Source organism: Phaenicophaeus curvirostris, chromosome 2 (assembly GCF_032191515.1).
Source record: "Phaenicophaeus curvirostris isolate KB17595 chromosome 2, BPBGC_Pcur_1.0, whole genome shotgun sequence".
Taxonomy (NCBI): domain Eukaryota; kingdom Metazoa; phylum Chordata; class Aves; order Cuculiformes; family Cuculidae; genus Phaenicophaeus; species Phaenicophaeus curvirostris.
The window spans coordinates 95748946-95766981 of NC_091393.1; the positions used below are offsets into that span (position 1 = coordinate 95748946).

Sequence of the window (18036 nt, forward strand, 5' to 3'; positions counted from 1 at the left end):
TGAACTTAGTCCAGCAGAAGTGGGTAAAGTCTCCAGAAAAGAAGGTATCGAATATTTTAGGCTTATGTCACTCTCTGTTGAACTCTGGCAAGTGGCTTTGAAGGCAGAGAGAGCCGTCGCTCTTGGTCTGCTACAAGTGGCAGAGGGGTACGCTTATACCTTCATTTACCGTATTTTTAAAAACCCTATTGTTCAGCTACGTGGGTGTCTCGGCTTTTTAAGCTACGTGCGGGCATATGTGTGGGTTGAGAAGAGGCGCTTAGAGATCTTTACTTAAAAAAATCTCCTTTGAGCTCACGCAGACTGCTAGATTTTTATCTACACGTACGGTCGGCTGCCGACACTCTGTAAATACGGCAAAGGCTTTGCATTTCACGGCCCCTCTGCGCCTCTCGTCCCGCAAAAGCCAAGGTTGTTTTTTGGTTTTTTTGGTTTGTTTGTTTGGTTTTTTTTAAAAGGCGGGTTGTCTGGTTTTTTTAACCAAAACAAAAAATCCTTCTTTCCCCCGTCTCCTCTTGAACTTCTTTTTTGGAGCAGAGCATCCCAGGTGCCACGAAACGGAGAGCCAAGTGAGCAGGGAGAGGGGAATTGCCCAGTTTGGCTGCATCTGCCTGGGAGCATCCGCGGCTCTGGCACGGGCAGAGGCTTGGGAAATTAAAACAGCGACGTTTGCGCTTCGTCTAAGCCGAGACTAAGGCTGCAAAGCTCCCTCCAGCTGCCACAGCAGAGTGGCTGCTATCAGGGCACCACATCTTCGCTCCCCTCCGAGAGCATCCTCGGGGCGGGAGCTGCCTGGGCTGGGAGCGCTCCCTCTGCCCCACGGGCTGCGGCGGACAAGTTGCTAAACCATTCGCAAGTATTTGCCCCCTTCTTTTTATTTTTTTCTTTTTTTTTTTTCTTTATTCCCTCCTTTCCTACGCATTTAGCTAATGTCCAACAGCTTCCCACGGGTAAACTCAAACCAGCTTTACCTTAATGCAGGCGATTGCTTCGCGCTCTGCACTTTATAAAACCCCGACCGCTTAAAAGCGGAGTTTTACACAATTATAGAGGTGTAGCCCATGGAAATAATAATTGCGTCTACGACTTTTCTCTCCGAGGTCGCTTTTTCTCTTCTTCTACCGAGGGTTTCGGCTCCCTCGGCCCGTCCAAATTGCCGAAACCCGGACTTTTATCCCGCAGAAAGTTCGGCGGCGCCTCTGGCTGCAGTTTCCCTGTCGCCCAGTAGACGGCGCAACAGCTCAATCCTTCCGACGCGAAGCAGCCGAGCAGCTTTTCTTTAATTAAGCAGCCGGAGTTTTACCCGGCAATTTTATTATTAATATTGTTATTATTATTAATTATTTCATTCAACGAAGTGTAGTCGCATCATCAGAAAAGAGAGACATGGGCAGGGAGTAAAGAGGCGCGGCGGGGAGCTGCCCTAAATGCAGGTATCGCTGCAAACACGGGAGCGGAGCAGAGCTTCCAAATTACTACAGATGAACTTGTGGTGCCTAGATCGTGTGAGCAAAAAAAATAATAATAAAAAAAAATAACAAAAGAAAAAGCCACCCACCCCAATACTGCTGCTAGGGATTTTAAGCTGAAGTCTCATGGAAATAGGAACAGGGCTGCCCCGAGGTGCCACCGCCGGATAAACCTGACAGAGGCTCTCGCCCCTGAAAGGCTCCTTTTGTGTCCCTGTGCCTTCCCTCCGCGGCCCGAAAAGTTGAAGTGACAAAAATCCCGGCCAGTAACTCATTTCCCACTTAATTTTATTAAAAAAAAAAAAAACCCACAAAAATTTATAGCGGTGTTTAGAAAGTTTTAAGACAACCGTAAATTTTATTGGGAATATTTTATGAAGCCCTCTATTTAATTAATAAAAAGACCCCCATAACTTCAACAAACGCCAGGGCCGGCGGGGAGCGGAGGGGGAGCGGGCAGCCCCCCACCCTCCGCGGGCGGCGGGGGCCGAGGCAGCGGGCCGGTCCCGGTCCTGCACGGGTCCCCGGGGCCGGTCCCGGTCCCTCGTGTGCCGGATCAGGAGCAAACAAACCCCGAACTCTGCGCTTCTGCGGCTCGATGAAATCCCGTGCGCTTAACCTCCTTCGATTATCACTTTTCCCCTCCTCGCGTCTGCCCTTTCATAGGTCTTTACGGAGGGCTTGGGGGGGGGTTGGTTTTCCCTCCCCATCCCTCTTCCAGCCGTTTCATCAGGCTGTGACTTTTCGGTTATCTCTGCACGTATCGCCCCCCCCCTTATCTGAAGCATTCCTGGATTATCTCTCGGCCGCCTTTCAAGCGCTTTCTTCTGCAGTTTCTTGTTTGTTTGTCTCTTCTGGTTGTTCCTATTTCAGTTTTCAAATTTCAATATTAATGGTGAAAGAGCGCACTTGAATGCTGATTTCTCCCCCCCTCTCTCCCCCCCCCCCCCCCCCGAATCCTTGCGAGGAAGGCGGCAGGGAAGCTAGCTAGAAAACATTGGACTGTTCCTAGGTATGACTAATTCTTTCCTTAAGCTGGGAAATTCAGCCTGATTAAAAGCCTCATTTATTATCCGATAAGCAAATGGACCCAGATTCCACCTCGTGGAGGAGGCTCCCTTGCTCCCCAGACGTGTTTTTCCCCCTCCGCGAAAGGCCTGGGGAAAGAAGAGAGGGGTAGGGAGGGTCAAGGGGTGCTTTTTAATCCCCCCCTCCATCTCTAATTTCCCTCCCCTCTCCCTTTTCCACCGTGCGATGAGCAAGCGCCAACAGATTCCTGCAAAACAGCAAGTTTTGGTAATAAGAAAGAAGGCGGAGATGCTGGAGCCCGGAGCTCAGCGAGACAGCGCGGACCTGTCCGCCTGCTCTTTCCCTTTAATAGGTGATTAATTGCTGCCCGGATTGGGCTTTTTTTTTTTTTTTTTTTTCCTTTCTTTTATTATTGCAAGCGGAGAGGAGCGCGGTGCGATTTCCCGCAGCCAGCCCTAAGAGTAATAACTGTTTGCCAATTGTAAAATCCTTATCCAGAATGAGGTTTGGGCAAACAATTTGTACGACTGTAATTACACCGTAAAAGTGTTTCGGGCTGGGTTGCGCTGAATTCATCTCGTAAAGGCCTGTTGGAGACGCGTAAAAGGAGGGGTTTCTCAAAATTTTTGGGGAGAGGAAAGGAAAAGGGGATGAGGACGCTTAAAATTTTTGGGGAGGGGAAAGGAAAAAGGGATGAGGACGCTTAAAATCTTTAGGGAGGGGAAAGGAAAAAGGGATGAGGACGCTTATAATTTTTAGGGAGGGGAAAGGCAAAGGGACGGGGAGATGGCAAAGCTGGGAGTTAAGCCTCAGCCTCCCCCTCCAAGGGAGCTGGGAAATCGTTCCCGGGTGAACGGAGATGAGCCCCGCGGCCGCGGCTGGGCTCGCCCCGGGGATGCGTGGGGCGGGAAGGAGGGATGATGGGGCATTAAAGCGGCTCTTACCTGAGAGGTCTTTATTCCCTCGGCGGAATAAAAGGCCGGTCCTAGCGCAAAGGGACGGGTGGTGGGAGAAAAAGGGGGGGGGGGGGAGGGGGATGGAAACGGGTTTCCCTGAAGTTTAAAACGTGCCACCCCGGGCACCGGAGCAGCCTCGACGGGGCTGGGATGGGGGGGGGGGGGGGAATAGGGGGGGAGTTACCGGAGGAACACTGACACACAGCCCCCTTTCCAGGAGCGGCTCCGGGAGATGCGATGGGGCCAGGGCAGCTCTCCCAACCGGCAGGTAGCGGGAGGGAGGAAAGGACACGGTGACACACCGGGAATGGGGTTGGTAGGAAGGCGGGGGGGGGGGGGGAGCGCGTCGGGGCGCCCCGCGGGCAGCCCTGCCCGCGGGGCGCCCCGACGCGCTCCCCCCCCCCCCCCCCCCATCATCATTCCCGGTCCGAGCCCCGCTTCCCGCCTGGACCAATCGTGTCGAGGCGCGGCGCTGATTGGTCCGCGGCGGCGCGGCGGCGGGTGAGCTCACTCGGCCGGCGGCCGCGGGGGGAGCCACCCGGGGAGAAAGCGGGGGGGGGGGGGTGGTGAATGTGTATGTTTGGGGGGGCGTCGCGGAGCTGAGAGTGATGGGGGGGGGGGGTCGGTAGACAAAGGAAGCGGGAGCGCCCCCCCCCCCCCCCCCCCACACACCAAAGGGCAGGGTGGGAGGGAGGCGGAGTGTCCCACCCTCCGTCCCCGCGGGGGGGCGCGGGGCGGGCAGCGCGCGCGCACGCATACACACACACACACACACACACATACGAACACACAGCCCCCCCCCCACCCCAACCCCTTCAACCTCGCAACACCCCCCCGCGCCGGTGGCAGAGTTGCTGCCGCCCAGCGCATTGTGTAAGACGCGACCTGTTATGGCCACCACTACTTCCGGGTTCCCGCAGTCTGCTCCAGCCCGGCGCTGCGCTCCGCTCGCCGCGGCGGCGGTGGCCCCGGCAGCTGCGCGGCCCGCGGCGGCAGCGCCGCGCCTTCCCCCCCCCCCCTTCCCTTCACCCCCGTCCCCCCTCCCTCCTTCCCTCCCTCCCTCCCTTCCTCCCTCCCCGCGCCCGCCTCCGCCAGCCTCGCCCGGCGGCCGCGCAGGGGCAGAGCCAGCCGGCGCCGGCGAGCAAGCGGGAGCGATCCGAGGAGGAGCGAAAAAAGCCCCCATCATCATCATAATAACCGTAATAAAAGGAGAGCCGGCGCGTTAGCGAGCCTTTTTAATTTTTAATTTTTCCTCTTCCTCCCTCTCCTCCTCCCTCAATTTTTTAATTTTTTTTTCAACGCTTTTTTTTTTTTCTTTTTCTCTTTTTTTTTTTTTTTGGGGGGGGTGTGAGCGCTCTCGAAAATTAACATTTGAGGTGTCCTGCGCGGTGGGAGCACACGCAGCGGATCATCATCAGTCATTCACCACCTTGACAACCTCGCCTGTGATTGACAGCCGGAGTGGCAAAAAGCCATGAGACTTGGTAGTTGGGTTTGAGGGGCACTTTAAAAAAAAAAAAAAAGGAAAAGAAAAAGAAAAAAAAAAAACAACACAAAACCCCTGATTTGGGGAAAGGATATTTGCTTTCGCCCCGCTGCTGTCTTGGAAACGAGAGGGGGAGAGTAGAGAGAGACAGGGAGAGAGGAAAGAAAGAAAAAAGAAGGAAGGAAGGAGGGAGAGTTGATTTTTTTTTTTCCTTCTATTTTTTTTCTCCTTTTTTAATGCTGAGTTACCGTATCGCTTCGCTGAGATCCAGCAAGCCGAAGATTTCACTCGATTGCTTTCATTGCTGGCGACGCTAAGGGATTTTTGCATTTTTGGGGGGGCGAGGGGGGGGGGAACTTCGCGTTTCTTTCTTTTCACACTGGCCTTAAAGAGGATATATTAGAAGTTGAAGTAGGAAGGGAGCAAGCAGGCCGATGGCGCAAAGGGTATGTATTAAAAAAAAAAATTGGATTTCAAATGTGAAATAATATTGAAACGTGGCTGACAGAGACGCTGCGAAATAAGTTTCTCTCTCTTTTTTTTTTTTTTTTTCCCTCCCCTTCTTCCCCCCTCCTCTTTGGAGCAGGGGCACAAAGCGGTGTCCTGGAGCGACAGGATTTATCAGTTGTACTTGTAGGCTTAAAACCTATATATATTGATATTTTCTTGATTCTTTCACTCCCTATTCCGGATCTCTCACGCAAAAGGCAAGGTTTCTATACATTAATGACATGCAGGCGTGTAAGTGAATATGTCCGACCCTCTGTATTTGTTGGGTTTGTGGCTTTAGTCCCACCAATGTCTTTTTTTAAAGTCACCAGTGCCTGAAGTATTTGAATGTGTGCATGTCTCTGGGCGTTTCGCTGTGTTAGTGATGATATACCCCTTCACTTTCGGAAGATAACTTCTAGCTGGGAGTAAGCACAACTTTTTTCTTCCTTTTTTCCTTCTTTTTTTCCCCTTTTCTTTTTTTAGTATTCAGTCACAAAAGGTGCAGTGCGATGTGTGTGTGGGGGGGAGCTCTTTTTAAATCACTTTAATTTGAAGTGGAGGTTACCAACGTGCACTGCCATGTGTATTATTTTTTCTATTTTGATGCGATCTCCTTTTTTTTTTTTTAAAAAAATTCCATCTACCTCCTAAATTGAAATTTTGTGGGGGAGAAAAGAAATATCATTCGGGGTCGGGCGAGCAGGGATTTGGGGAAGGGGGAAAGCCCTGGAAAAAAGTTTTCCTGCCTAATTTGCCTGCCGCCCCTCCGAGCGCTGTATGAGGAAAAAAGTTCCTCTGCTGACAACTTGCCTTTTACTCTTTCGGTCCAAGCAAGTGTCAGAGATCTTTAAAAGTGTTTATTCACACCTTCGCTTTTAATAGATGAGAAGTGGCCGTTTCCCCCGCTGCCTGGGAACCGCGTTCTCTTTCGCTCCTTAATCTTTAACAAAGAAAACCTTTTTTTAAAAAAAAAAAAAAAAAGAAAAAGAAAAAAAATGGCATTCCCAAAATCCCGAGAGTCCGGGCAAACACTTCCAGCCTTTCGGCTTTAAAATTGCGTTCGCGTGGAATTGTTAGAAACCCCCACAGTCGCTCCTTTCCCCCCCACCACCTTTTTTTTTTTTCCACCGCTGCTGAACTTTTCACATCCCGGCTGGGTTAGGTACCTGACTTCTTATCAGCGGGAAAAGTTTAGCGGAGGGAGGCTTGGGCTTCGTGAACCGCTTTGATTCGCGGGGAAGGGGCTGGGAGGTGTGGGGACGGGGTGAGCTGTGGGTTTGGGCTTGTTTTTTTCTTTTTTTTTATGTTTATTATTGTTATTATTATTACTAGTTCTCGTCTGCCCCGGCCTCGGAGGACCCCGGGTGCGCGGCAGCCGGCCCGGAGCAGCCCGGCCCCGCCGCTCCCCGGCCCGGGGCGGCGTTTGGGGAGGCGGCGGGGGTGGGAAAGGACGGCGGGCGCGGAGCCCGCGGGGAACGCGGCTTCTCCCGCGGGAGCGGGAGCGGGGCGGCTCCCCCCTCCGCGCCCTGACGCCTCTCCGCGCTCTCTCTCTCTCTCTCCCCCTCTCCCTTCCCCAGTACGACGAGCTGCCCCACTACGGCGGCATGGAGGGGGTGGGCATCCCCACCACCATGTACGGGGACCCCCACGGCGCCCGCCCCATGCAGCCCGTCCACCACCTCAACCACGGGCCGCCGCTCCACTCGCACCAGTACCCGCACGCCGCCCACGCCAACGCCATGGCCCCCGCCATGGGCGCCTCCGTCAACGACGCCCTCAAGAGAGATAAAGATGCCATCTACGGGTAGGTGCCCCGCCGCCGCGTAACCTGCGCGGGAGGGACCCGGGGGATGCGCGGGGTTGGGGCTGAGGAGCGGGCCGGATCCTTCGTTTCGCCTGTTTGTGTCTTAAAAGAGAGTGTCGGGGGGACAGAGAGAGAGAGGGGCTGGGGTCCCCTCGGCGCGGGGAGCAGCGCGGGGGGCTCTGGAAAATAGGAGCCGGGCTTGCTGGAGGCATCACCGCTGGGAGGAGGAGGAGGAAGAGGAGGAAATAACATTCCCAGGGCACAACCTGCGCCGGGTGGTGAATCTCCGCACGGAGTTCGGGAGCGGGGAAGAGTTGGAGCGCTTCGCCCAACTTTCCGCTCTCCTTGCGGAGAAAACTCCAAGAGCTCATTCTCTCAACTCTCTATTTTATTTTTTTTTTTAAATTTTCTTTTAATTTTTGTAACTTTTAATTCGGCAGCATCGAATGCTCCTCAGGGTGGCAACTCCTCGCAAAGCAGTTTCTAGGCCGTTGCGCTGGGAGCTGAGGGTTGTGTTGGGTTATGATGCTTTTGAAATGAATCTGCCCGGCTTGAGTTTGAAGGGAAGTTTAGGAGCCTTTTAAAATCGCCCTCAAAGCAGCGAGAAGGGGGAGGAAAGAAAAAAAAAAAACATCACGTCGTTCGGATTCTTTATCGGTTTATCAGAAATCTGTAGGGTTGGTTAAAACTCAAATTAAAAAAAAAAAAAACAACACAAAACCCCCAAATCCCAAAAAGTACGAAGCCCTGGCAGAGAGCTGAACTCCTTGTTATAAATATACATCTATATACGTGTGTGTGCGTGTGTGCCCACGCTTATTTATTTATTTAAATTATTAAACGGCCGAGGGAGCCAGATGCAGCCGCAGCCTTTCTCCCGGGGAGCTTTCAGAGCCCCGCAGCACCTGGCTCCCCGCGGCGGGGGCTGCGGAGCCCGGGGGGGCGGCTCGGGGGGCAGGGGCTGCTGCTTTTTCCATTTGGATGGGGGTCGCTTCTTTTTCTCTTCCTCTGGGTTGGTGTCTCTTTATTTATTTTATTTTTTTTTTTTCCCCCTACGCGAGTCTTCCAGCGGAAAAAAAAAAAAAAAACAACCAAACGGGAATTAAAAGCAAGAAAGGCAGAAAGCGGTCGTCTAGAAATTTTAATTTATTAATATTTTTTTCCTAAAGACAAGGAAAGTTCATTCAAAATGGCTGCTGGAACAGGCTTGGGTTTTATTCTTAGCTTGTCCTAAGGTTGTCTGAACAATCTCCGCGGGCAGCTAGCGCCGGGCTGCCGGTGGGGGCTGCGGAGCCCCCTTCGCTGGGTGCCCCCTCCCCGCACACGCTGCTACGGGACTAACTCCTCTGTCTGGGTTTTTTTGTTTCCTTATAGCACATATACATACGTTTCCCCTCTGTGTGTGACTGTTGTATTTTCTTTCAGACACCCCCTGTTCCCTCTTTTAGCACTGATTTTTGAGAAATGTGAATTAGCTACATGCACACCCAGGGAGCCCGGGGTAGCGGGAGGCGATGTTTGCTCCTCCGAGTCTTTCAATGAAGACATAGCAGTGTTCGCCAAACAGGTCAGCAAAACCGGGTTGAAACAGTAAATGTGGGGAGGAAAGAAAAAAATAAAAAGGAAGGGGGGGGAGTTGTAACGAGAAAAACAAGTCTCTGTTGAGATAAGGATGCGCGTTTCCCCCTCCCCCCGCCTCACTGCGAGAGGCAGGAATAAAAAGAAACCAAACACACAACCAGCATCCAAAACAAAATCAACAACAAAAAAAATCGGTGAATCTCGGCATTTCCCACCCCCTAGAGCAGGGGAGCGGTGGGCGCCCGGGCGGGAGCGCGGCTGCGGGAGCCGGGAAGCTCCGTAGGTATTTTTCGGTGTGTTTGATTCACTTGTTCAAGTGTTTGGCTGATGCACTAAATCCCGCAGTCAGGGCTTTGCACGAAAGGTTACATAATGGACCCGACAGTGTAATGAAGCAAGAAATAATAACGTCTGCTCTTTCTGCTTCCATATTGCACATCTTTTTTATTGTTATTTTTTCCCCCCTTTCCTCCACTTTCTTATATTTAGATCCGAGCAGAGAAACCCCTCTTTTCCTCTAATCCTGAACTGGATAACTTGGTAAGAGTTAACAACACTTCTTCCTTTCCCCACCCCCAACCCGCAACCCTCTCTTCCCTTCCCATTTATGTTTTGGTTTTTTTTTTTTTTTTAAAAAAAAATCTTCTCTGTCTTCTGGAGAGGTGGTTTGGTGGTGCTAAATTGAAAATTTCCCACGTGGATCCTTTTTAAAAAAATATTGTTCTATGATGACTTTTCTAATTACAAGTAAATGCGGTGCGGCAATTGCGTGGAAGTAAAAAAACCCCGTAAGGATACCCATAAAGAAAGCCCCATCCAAAGACGAGTTTGCGGGCTGGATGGCGAGATCTCCCGCCCGAGAGGAGCGTGGATTTCTCTACGCTGTAGCCAACCTCTCCACGCACCTCTTGAGCAGCTCGGTGGGAAACGTAGCGGATTGTTGTTGCTGGAGATGCACCGGTCGCTAACTCACCGAAAATGAGGTCTTTTCTCTCTCTCTCTCTCTCTCTTTTTTTTTTTTCCTTAAGGATAAACAAATATTTAGCCTCCGCTGTAGGAGTCTCGCTCCCACTTTCGCAAAGCAAGGAGCCAGTGATGGTGTTTAAAGGTTTTTTTTTTGAAAAGAAATGTTTATGGTCCGTATAATTTAGTTGCTTCGTTGCAGGAGGGATTTTTTTTTTTTGTTAACTCTAGATCGCTTCTCGTTAAACAGCGCACAAAGCCACCGCTATTAAGTTTTAGTGTTATTGCCATAAATCAAAACAACTTTTTATTTACTACTAGAGAAAAGTCAAGCTACAAAGTGCATTAGGGGCGGCTGTGGGAAATGTCCTCAAATCCAGGAATGAGATAAATGCTCGTGTTGTTTGTATCTTTGCAGATGATTCAAGCCATACAAGTATTAAGGTTTCATCTGTTGGAATTAGAGAAGGTAATTTTTGTCTCTCTTTCTTCCTCCTCCATTTCAGTATTGCTGAAGTTCAGGCTTCTGGTAAATTTGCATAAATGTCTTTCTTTCTGGTAATTAGTGTCAAGACCAATCTTGGCGTCCATTTCTCTTCGCAGTTTAATTACAATTTCAGCCTCTAAAACCGGGCTCTCAAACGCCCAGGCCTTGTGTTCATTGTAATACTTTGCTGGCTTTGTATAAATAGTTGCAGTTCTGTGGTGCCGCAGATGAGACTCGGAATGGTTAGTTCAGCCAAGCCCCTGAGATTGTAATTTTCTAATTTTTCAAATAATTTCATTTTTTTTTCTTGGTGGTGGTGGGAAAGAGGCTTTGGTTGCAGTTAGTTGGAATGAAGAATTTTTTTTTTTTTTTTTTTTTTAAGAGCCATCTGCAGGTCAGGCTCAGGGCACGGATTGTCCTGCAACATTTTGCAGAGACAAAGCCGAGCTGATAGTTGTGTCTGTCTCTTGTTCCTGGGAATATTGTACACCTCCGAGCAGAAGAAAGGGATTGTAGCCTAAATGCAGTGGGTTTTTTTTCCGCTGGCTATTTCAGAAATCTTAGGAGGGAGAATACTAATTTCTAAGAAGGCGATGTCATCCGAGCTCGCATTAAATTGGAAGTGCGCTCTGGTTTCCTGAGGATTTTTTACATGTCATTGATAGCTGGCCTAGAAGAGAATTCCCTTTCTCCTAAAAATAAACATTTTGAGAGGTTTTTAAATAGTCGAAAAGTTTCTCTTGAGCCTCGGCCGCTTTAACTAACCATAACTGGCAGGTTGCTCTCCCTCTACCCGAAATGTGTTAAAATCCGCCCATTAACAGAGACGGCTCAGGTATGAGTTTATCAAAGCGACTGAGGATTTCAGGGCACGGGTGCCCATGATGTATTTCAGCCCAGTGCATTGGGAAATCTTTTTTTTTTCCTTTCCTTTTTTTTTAAAAATCCTTCTTCCCCCCGCCCTGTCCTCATATTCCTTTGGAAAGGCTTTATGATGAAATAACTGGATGAAATTAAATAGTTTACCTTAAATGTCACCCATGCAGGTCACCTCTCTAATGGCCACAGCTCCGGGAGCAGATGAATTTAACACGGGTGTTGAATATGTTGTAGCCTGTGAATCATCTTGTCACTGTCAATTTTCTGGGATATCTCTATTTTGCGAGAAAAGAAAGTTATTCCTAATTCTGGATGCGTCTAGAGGTCTCGGGGGGATAATTGCAGTGTGTTTCCCCTATTTAGGACTTTTGATGTCACAGGAGTGAAGGGGGGGGAGACTGGTTGCACTTGTCAATTTTACTTATGTATTCCTGATTATATTTTCTTCCTTTTCCCCTCTTTTTTTCCCCTTTTTTCCTCTTTTTTTTCATTTTTTTTAACCTCTGTCATAACATAGGTACACGAATTATGTGACAATTTCTGCCACCGGTATATTAGCTGTTTGAAAGGAAAAATGCCTATCGATTTGGTCATAGACGATAGAGAGGGCGGATCAAAATCGGACAGTGAAGACATAACAAGATCAGCAAACCTAACAGATCAGGTATGATCTCGCCAATGCTGCACATGCTGAAATTTGTATGCAGATCGCTCGCCGGGTCACTACGCCTCCTTTTATTATTTGCATATGATTAAGTCCCTTTTAGATAAATTTCCATCGAAATGAAAATTTTTGAATAATGTGGCTATTATTGCTTCATTAAGGCTTGCTCCCGGATTCGACCTGGTGAGATGAGCTTGTAAAAGCACTGCCTGCAAACTCGACCTGTTTCTTGTCGCTTTTAATTTTTGTCTTTATTTTATTTACCCTTTACAATAATAGAAGTGGTGTCCGTGAATCGCGGGATTCTTGGTGGCTTAGGAAAGGAATGGCTGGAGTCGTTTACCAAAATAATAATAAAATCCGAGATAGGTGGTCTGAGGAAGACAGAGAGGGTTTGAAATCTAGCAAATACTGGCTATTTTCTTCCCGTCTCTACGGTTCATTAGTCCGTCTTGTCAGTTTTCCTTGGCCGAACGCTTTTAGACTTCAGTGAACATTGCTTTGTGCACGCCTGCCTGCTGCAAACGCACCCATTTCATTTTACTTCGGGGGAGGGGGAAAAGGAGAAAATAAAACGGAACCCAGGTTTTAAATTATTTTCTTTGATCTTCCAAGTTTTCAACACCTCTCTTAAAAAAAAAAAACAAACCCAAAACAAAACCAGAAATAAAATAAAACCGACCCCCTAAAGCAGGCCAGCAAAGCCTTGCGTGGCTGTGGAGGTGTCCAGGTTTTGTCTGGGATGGTTCAAACCTTTAATGCTGGCTGTAGCCGATGTGGGAAATCGGGATGACTTGGGAAAGCTGCCTTTTCCCTGTCCCCTCCCCTCCTCCTGTGCCCGTCTCCTCCACTGGGCTTAGGCTGCGATTCTTGCCTTTTAATGGGAGCGTTTGGGGCGAATTCAGGAGGTGCCCAGAGCTAAATTAAGCTCCTGGCTGATGGAAGTGGCTGAGATTTGGCTTTTTTTTATCGAGTCGGGTCGAACTAGGGGAAGGTTTTCCCGGTCGGCTTGCTTTAGCAACGCTTTAGCTGCGAGACAGGAGAGACCCTGCCCCCAAAAAAGGAAAATCCAGGACTAAAAACCCGAAGTTATTTCTTCTTTATGATCAGCTTCGTAAATACGGTCCTAGGAGCAATCAGCTCCCGACTCTGGAGGTTTCCTTTTGTTCAAGCAAGGCGCAGTCAAGCAGACAGGAGTTTCCTCGGCTGCTTTGCCATTATCACAGGCACTGTCAGCCAGGAGTTATTTTATAGATCACCGGCAGAAAGGTGCGTCGCTTTGCACCGTGGGCGGTATCTTAAATATTTTCTCCTCTCTGCCAAAGGCTATCGGGCTCCTTGTAGCGCCGTGACAGGGGGAGGCAGGTTTGGAGGGAGGCTTGAACTTTTCAAAAGGGGTTTCTGTGCGCGCTACGTGGGGCTTTGCAGCCAAGGGGAAAAGCTTGGTGGGGTGCCCGGCGGGGAGGATGCTCCAGGGGGAGCGGAGGATGCTCCGCGGGGAGCGGGAGTCCCGCTCAGCGCCTTAAAGCGAGGGGAGCCCTGCAGGGTCTAAGCTGAGAGGAGCTCGGCTCGCTGCTGTTGAATAAAAATTGTAATCCAACAAGTCTAACTAGAAAATGGGTTTCTAAAAGCTCTGGAGTGCTGGGTACATAAAGCTATTTGAGCAAATTACAAGAATCGCTCAGGGGCACGAATGAAATCAACACTTTAATTGCCTCCAAAATGAAGATTTATACCCCCATTTTCCCAACGAATCATTATTTTATTAAAGTGAAAGCTAAAGAAATGAAGCGATAGTTTTGGGGTTGCCGGCGGGGGGGAGAGGGTCGTGTGTCCCCCCCCTCCTCCTTTTTGTCCCGGAGCGCGGGGTCGCGGGGCTCCGAGCAGCCTCTCTCCATCGGCGGGGAGCGGGGCTTCGCTTTCCCCGGCGAAGGGAAAAGGCTCAGGACACGCGGTTTTCCTCCCGGCCGACGATAAAACCCGCGGAGGTGACGGTTCTGTGTGTGTGTGTGGCGGGGGGGGCGGTGCGGCCGCGGAGGATGCGCGCACTCGGGGGGTATCGGAGGATGCGCGTCCCCGGCAAACGCCGGTGCCGAGGGTGTCCCGGCAGTATCAGGGCCCTAATGGTTAAATAATAAGGTGTTGAGTGCTTGTCGCTGGGGTGGCTAATTAGGATGTCCCTCCGCGCTGCGCGTTTATGGCTGCGCGGGTGCGGAGGGCCGGCCCGGGGTTGCGCTTCTGAGTAGTAAAAGAGTAAGTATGTAAAAGCTTTTATTATGGATTTAATTACATTTTCTTATATCGTGGTAGTAAAGGTTGCAGTTAACAGGGTGGGTCTGTATTTTTTTTTCTGTTTAAATTTATTGGTTTCCCCTTATTTATTCTTTCCTTCTAGGGCCCGCAGTGCCAGTGCCTTTAAGTCCCCCGGTTAATGGAAAGCAATGACACTAATGCTAGATTTTGCAAAGCAAAGCCCCATAACGCTGACCATTGTTCAGTGATTTAACCAGCTCAGTGGCAGTGGGTCACTAAAACAGCATCCTTCTCCCACGAGTGAGACCCTGCTGCCTGCCAGGGTGGGACCTGCCGAGCTGTTGTTTATCGTTACAATTCCAGAAGTAGGAGGCAGGAGTTTGGGGGTTTTGCTGGGGATAACTGAACTCGAGATCATCCAGGCCCCGGGACTTTGAAAACCCAAGCTGAAGGAGTGCACCCGTTCTCAAAGTTTCAAAATAAACCTTTTTTAATCATTAGCTTTTCAAACATTTGCAAGTTTAAATTTTCAAATGTTTGTCAGAGCCCAAAAAAATTTAAAACACAGCTGTTGCGTGATGTGGTTGAGAAAAATCCCTCTGATTAAAAAAACTCCAACGACTGACTACAAGTCAGGAGGAGGACTACAAGTCAGACAGCAGAAATTCGGTTTTAGGTGCTCCTAAACTCTCGCTCTGGGGCTGTTTTCTTCACACGACATCACTTTGGCACCCAGGTGCTCAAGTCCGAACTGTAAAATTTGGACTAGAAGTGCCTGTCTACAGAAAGACTCTATGAAGTCCTTTAAGGAAAGCAGGGTATAAAGCAGCCATCGCATTCAAATGAAGTACACTAGCAGCATAAGATAGATTTGTAGGAACAAACCAAGATTTTCTTATGGAAAATAAACTTGAGGAAATCCACAATAGTATTACTTGACAAAAAAATATAATTTAGTAACACACAAGCCAATTGCATGTGCGCAAACTTTTAAAGGCAAATTGTCCGAGAACCAAATTCCTATAGGGACTAGGAGGGAAATGATCAAAAAATGAGCATTAAATAAGACTTCCTGTAAGAAGGTCCATAATTCAACATTATTTGACTCCACTGCCAGGGAAATTGTTGAAGGATAGTAAACTGATACTAGAGTCTCAGTCATTTTTGTTACAGTCTTAAATGTTTGCAACTGTGGCATTTTAGGTGGCCCTTCTTGGGTGATAGTATATCATATATATATATGTACGTAATAAAGCAGCGCTTCTATTTATGTTGCAATAGATATTTTTTAATGTGTACAGTTGCAGAGTTCCTCTAAACAAAATGCAGATAGACAGCATCTTTTATTAAAATGGCAAAATTTCTTCATATGTATTCTTTACAAAGAAAGAATCATGAACTCAATATGTGGCATATCCAAAGGTGGATGTGTTGTTTAGGGCATCAGACGGTTATGACTAGAATAACTTTCCCAAATACTTCAAATATATTAGCTATACCTTGCAGACAATACACTAATAACGCATTGGGGAGAAAAAAAAAAAATGCTGAGAAATACTGTTTTACTTTGGGACTTCTTTGCAGGTATTTTCCAACCACAGATGGTTGTAAGTGAGAGGAGCTAAGAATGTTACTGCCTTCAGTATATGTACTCCCGTGTTGGACAAACAGGCATCAAAATAATAGCGGCAGTGCAGAGGGTGCAAGGTAGAATTAATTTCTATATAGTAAAAGAGTTGCGGTGAAGTAGGACTCTGAGGAGGACCAATAAAATAACATTTAAAAGACCCAAAATTTAATTTTCTTCCTCTGAGTTTATGCCACCTTGAGCTGGTGGCTCCTTTTCTTGGCTATTTTGGGGTAATTTCTTTTTGATGTGATATTTAGGAGCTGTTACTGTGCCTGAGTTTGGCAGACTATTTAATGTAAAGATAGAACACCTCAACTTATAATCTGGACCTGTTATCATCCGAAGCACTGTGGCTGAAATTGTACTAGCAAAATAAGATTTGCTTTAGTCTCTCTTTCTTTAAACAAGTAAATATATTGTTAAGTAGATATGAGGTTGAGTATATTTTCTCTGATTTATGATTTCATTTTAATCCAAGAATCTTTGATTTTTGGTTTTTTTTAAAATGTATTTAAAAAAACCATTCGGGAGCTCAAGCGTAGCCATCTTTACAGCTGGGTACAATATTTGCTGCCTTCTGTAACTTGCATGCTCAGCCCTATTTTCCGTGCAATGTTTTTCAAATTGAAGTTGCCTTTTTTTTGGCAAAGGATAGTTTTATTTGCTAATATTTTTTGCATCGTTTTCAATATCAAACCTGACAGAGCTGAGTTTAACCTCCAGGTAGCTCTGGAACTGGTCCTAAACATTTGCGAGCGTATCCTGGAGTGTTCCCATAAGCAGGAGCTCACGGCATCTTTGCGTTGGGGACCACAGATGGTTATTTTGCGGCAACTTGGATGTTTGCAAGGAAGTTGTGAAACAATGAGTTTTGTCTTAAACTTAACCTTTATGGCTGAAGGTTTGAGCCTTTCCTGGCTGCTCGTCTGCAGGTAGCAATAAAGGTAATGGACTCTGCACGTGGAAGGGTTACTGCAGCTTGGAGTGGGCAATGTTAGCACTTAAAAAACCAAGATTATATCACACTCAATCAAAATGAGTAAGTGTAGGTCATGCTGATAAACACAGCTTTAAAAAGCAGTGAAAATCTGGCACATCTTCTTTAAATCAGGGAATTTTGTTTTTTGTTTTGCCTTTCTGCGTTTGGATTTTTTTGGTCACATGAGCATGCAGTTAGGAGCTATCTTGTGTAATCGAAACAAATTAAGAAAATTAAGAGGAAAGTTGTTTCAAACTGGTTGTGACAATTTTTGAAGGTTTCTAGAATTGTTTCCTTGTAGGGATTGTGTGAGATGAAAAGAAACTGGGTCCAGTGTCACTTTGTGTCCTCAGCACGTTACCTTCCGTTCCTGCTCAGTTACTCAGAGCAGACTTTGACTCGTACAGCAAATTTGGAAATTAGTGTTTATATTAGGCTTTTTTCCTGCAGTCACAGCAATATTTGGAGAGGGTAACTAACAGAGCGCACATTTTGTGTTTTGCCTTGTTTGAATACATTTCTGTCCCTGATTAATGGTCCTGTATCTACCCCATTGCTGATATTCTGTAATGTAACTTAAAGACAACTCGCTGGCAGTTGGTTCAGCTTTTCTTTGGCATGCTTAGCGTGATTGTCTTTTCCCTTTTACTAACTTCAAAAGGCAAAAATAAGCCTGAGAGCATAGGTGAGAGCAGAATCCCTGCAGTTTGGTGTCCTCAAGACTCCTTTTTTTGATTTAGGCTAGATCCCTGGAAAGATTCAGCCCCTCTGTGGAGGTGGTAGGGGTCTGGTCTCTATTAGCAAGGGGGGTGCTGGCACAGGAGGGGTGCCTATCACCTCCACAGGCCAAACACATCAGGTTGCCTTGGTGGATGGTGCTGTCGCAGGTTCTTTAATTAATGTTTTTGTGTATGTATCTGAAAGGTGAAGAGCGACGTGAAGATTTCAGGCTTACGTGGGTCGCTGTGTGCACCAAAGGCAATAGTGCAGGCAGTGAGTGATTTCTGGGGGTTATTGGACTTTGGAAAAGGTGGGGGGTGAGATTCATCAGTAGACATCTGGGCAGATGTTGAAAATCTAAGCATTGATAAAGCAAATTAAAAAAAATCTGAGTTTGTTCTGAAAGCAAATGGGCCTGTTTGCAATTTTAAGGAAAAAAAAAAAGATATTTAAAAGTTACGATACAGAGATTACCATTTCCTTGCTCATTTGTGGGCCATGGGATGGAAAGAAGTGGATTTGCACACAAATTTGCCCGTTCTTAATTTTGCTGGCGGCAAGACTGTCTGCAGAAAGTCATGGTGGCTTCTTATTTTGCAAGTGACTTCAAATCCAGACTAGGCACCCTGTTGAAGAAATGCTTT

The 18036-nt window shown here is 47.8% G+C and overlaps 1 protein-coding gene and 1 long non-coding RNA gene across 5 annotated transcripts in view; one reads left to right on the plus strand and one right to left on the minus strand.

The window, feature by feature from the left end:
* Window positions 1–1801: 1801 nt before the first annotated feature.
* Window positions 1802–3778, minus strand: LOC138717519 (uncharacterized). The gene is made up of 3 exons (XR_011336883.1): window positions 3639–3778; window positions 3443–3483; window positions 1802–2626 (listed from the first exon to the last, which is right to left on the minus strand). It is a non-coding gene; the product is annotated as an uncharacterized lncRNA (long non-coding RNA).
* Window positions 3779–4525: 747 nt separating this feature from the next.
* The window catches only part of MEIS1 (Meis homeobox 1), a 108615-nt gene continuing 95104 nt past the window's right edge, over window positions 4526–18036 (plus strand). For 2 of the 4 annotated variants that reach the window (XM_069850104.1, XM_069850106.1), the window contains exons 1-6: window positions 5652–5681; window positions 7010–7236; window positions 8662–8803; window positions 9307–9357; window positions 10199–10249; window positions 11664–11810. In XM_069850104.1, the coding sequence (XP_069706205.1) occupies window positions 5667–5681; window positions 7010–7236; window positions 8662–8803; window positions 9307–9357; window positions 10199–10249; window positions 11664–11810 (633 nt within the window). In that variant the 5' untranslated portion in view covers window positions 5652–5666. Of the gene's footprint in view, window positions 5387–5651; window positions 5682–7009; window positions 7237–8661; window positions 8804–9306; window positions 9358–10198; window positions 10250–11663; window positions 11811–18036 lie in introns of those variants that run through there. The other 2 variants (XM_069850105.1, XM_069850107.1) reach the window with 2 other exon arrangements.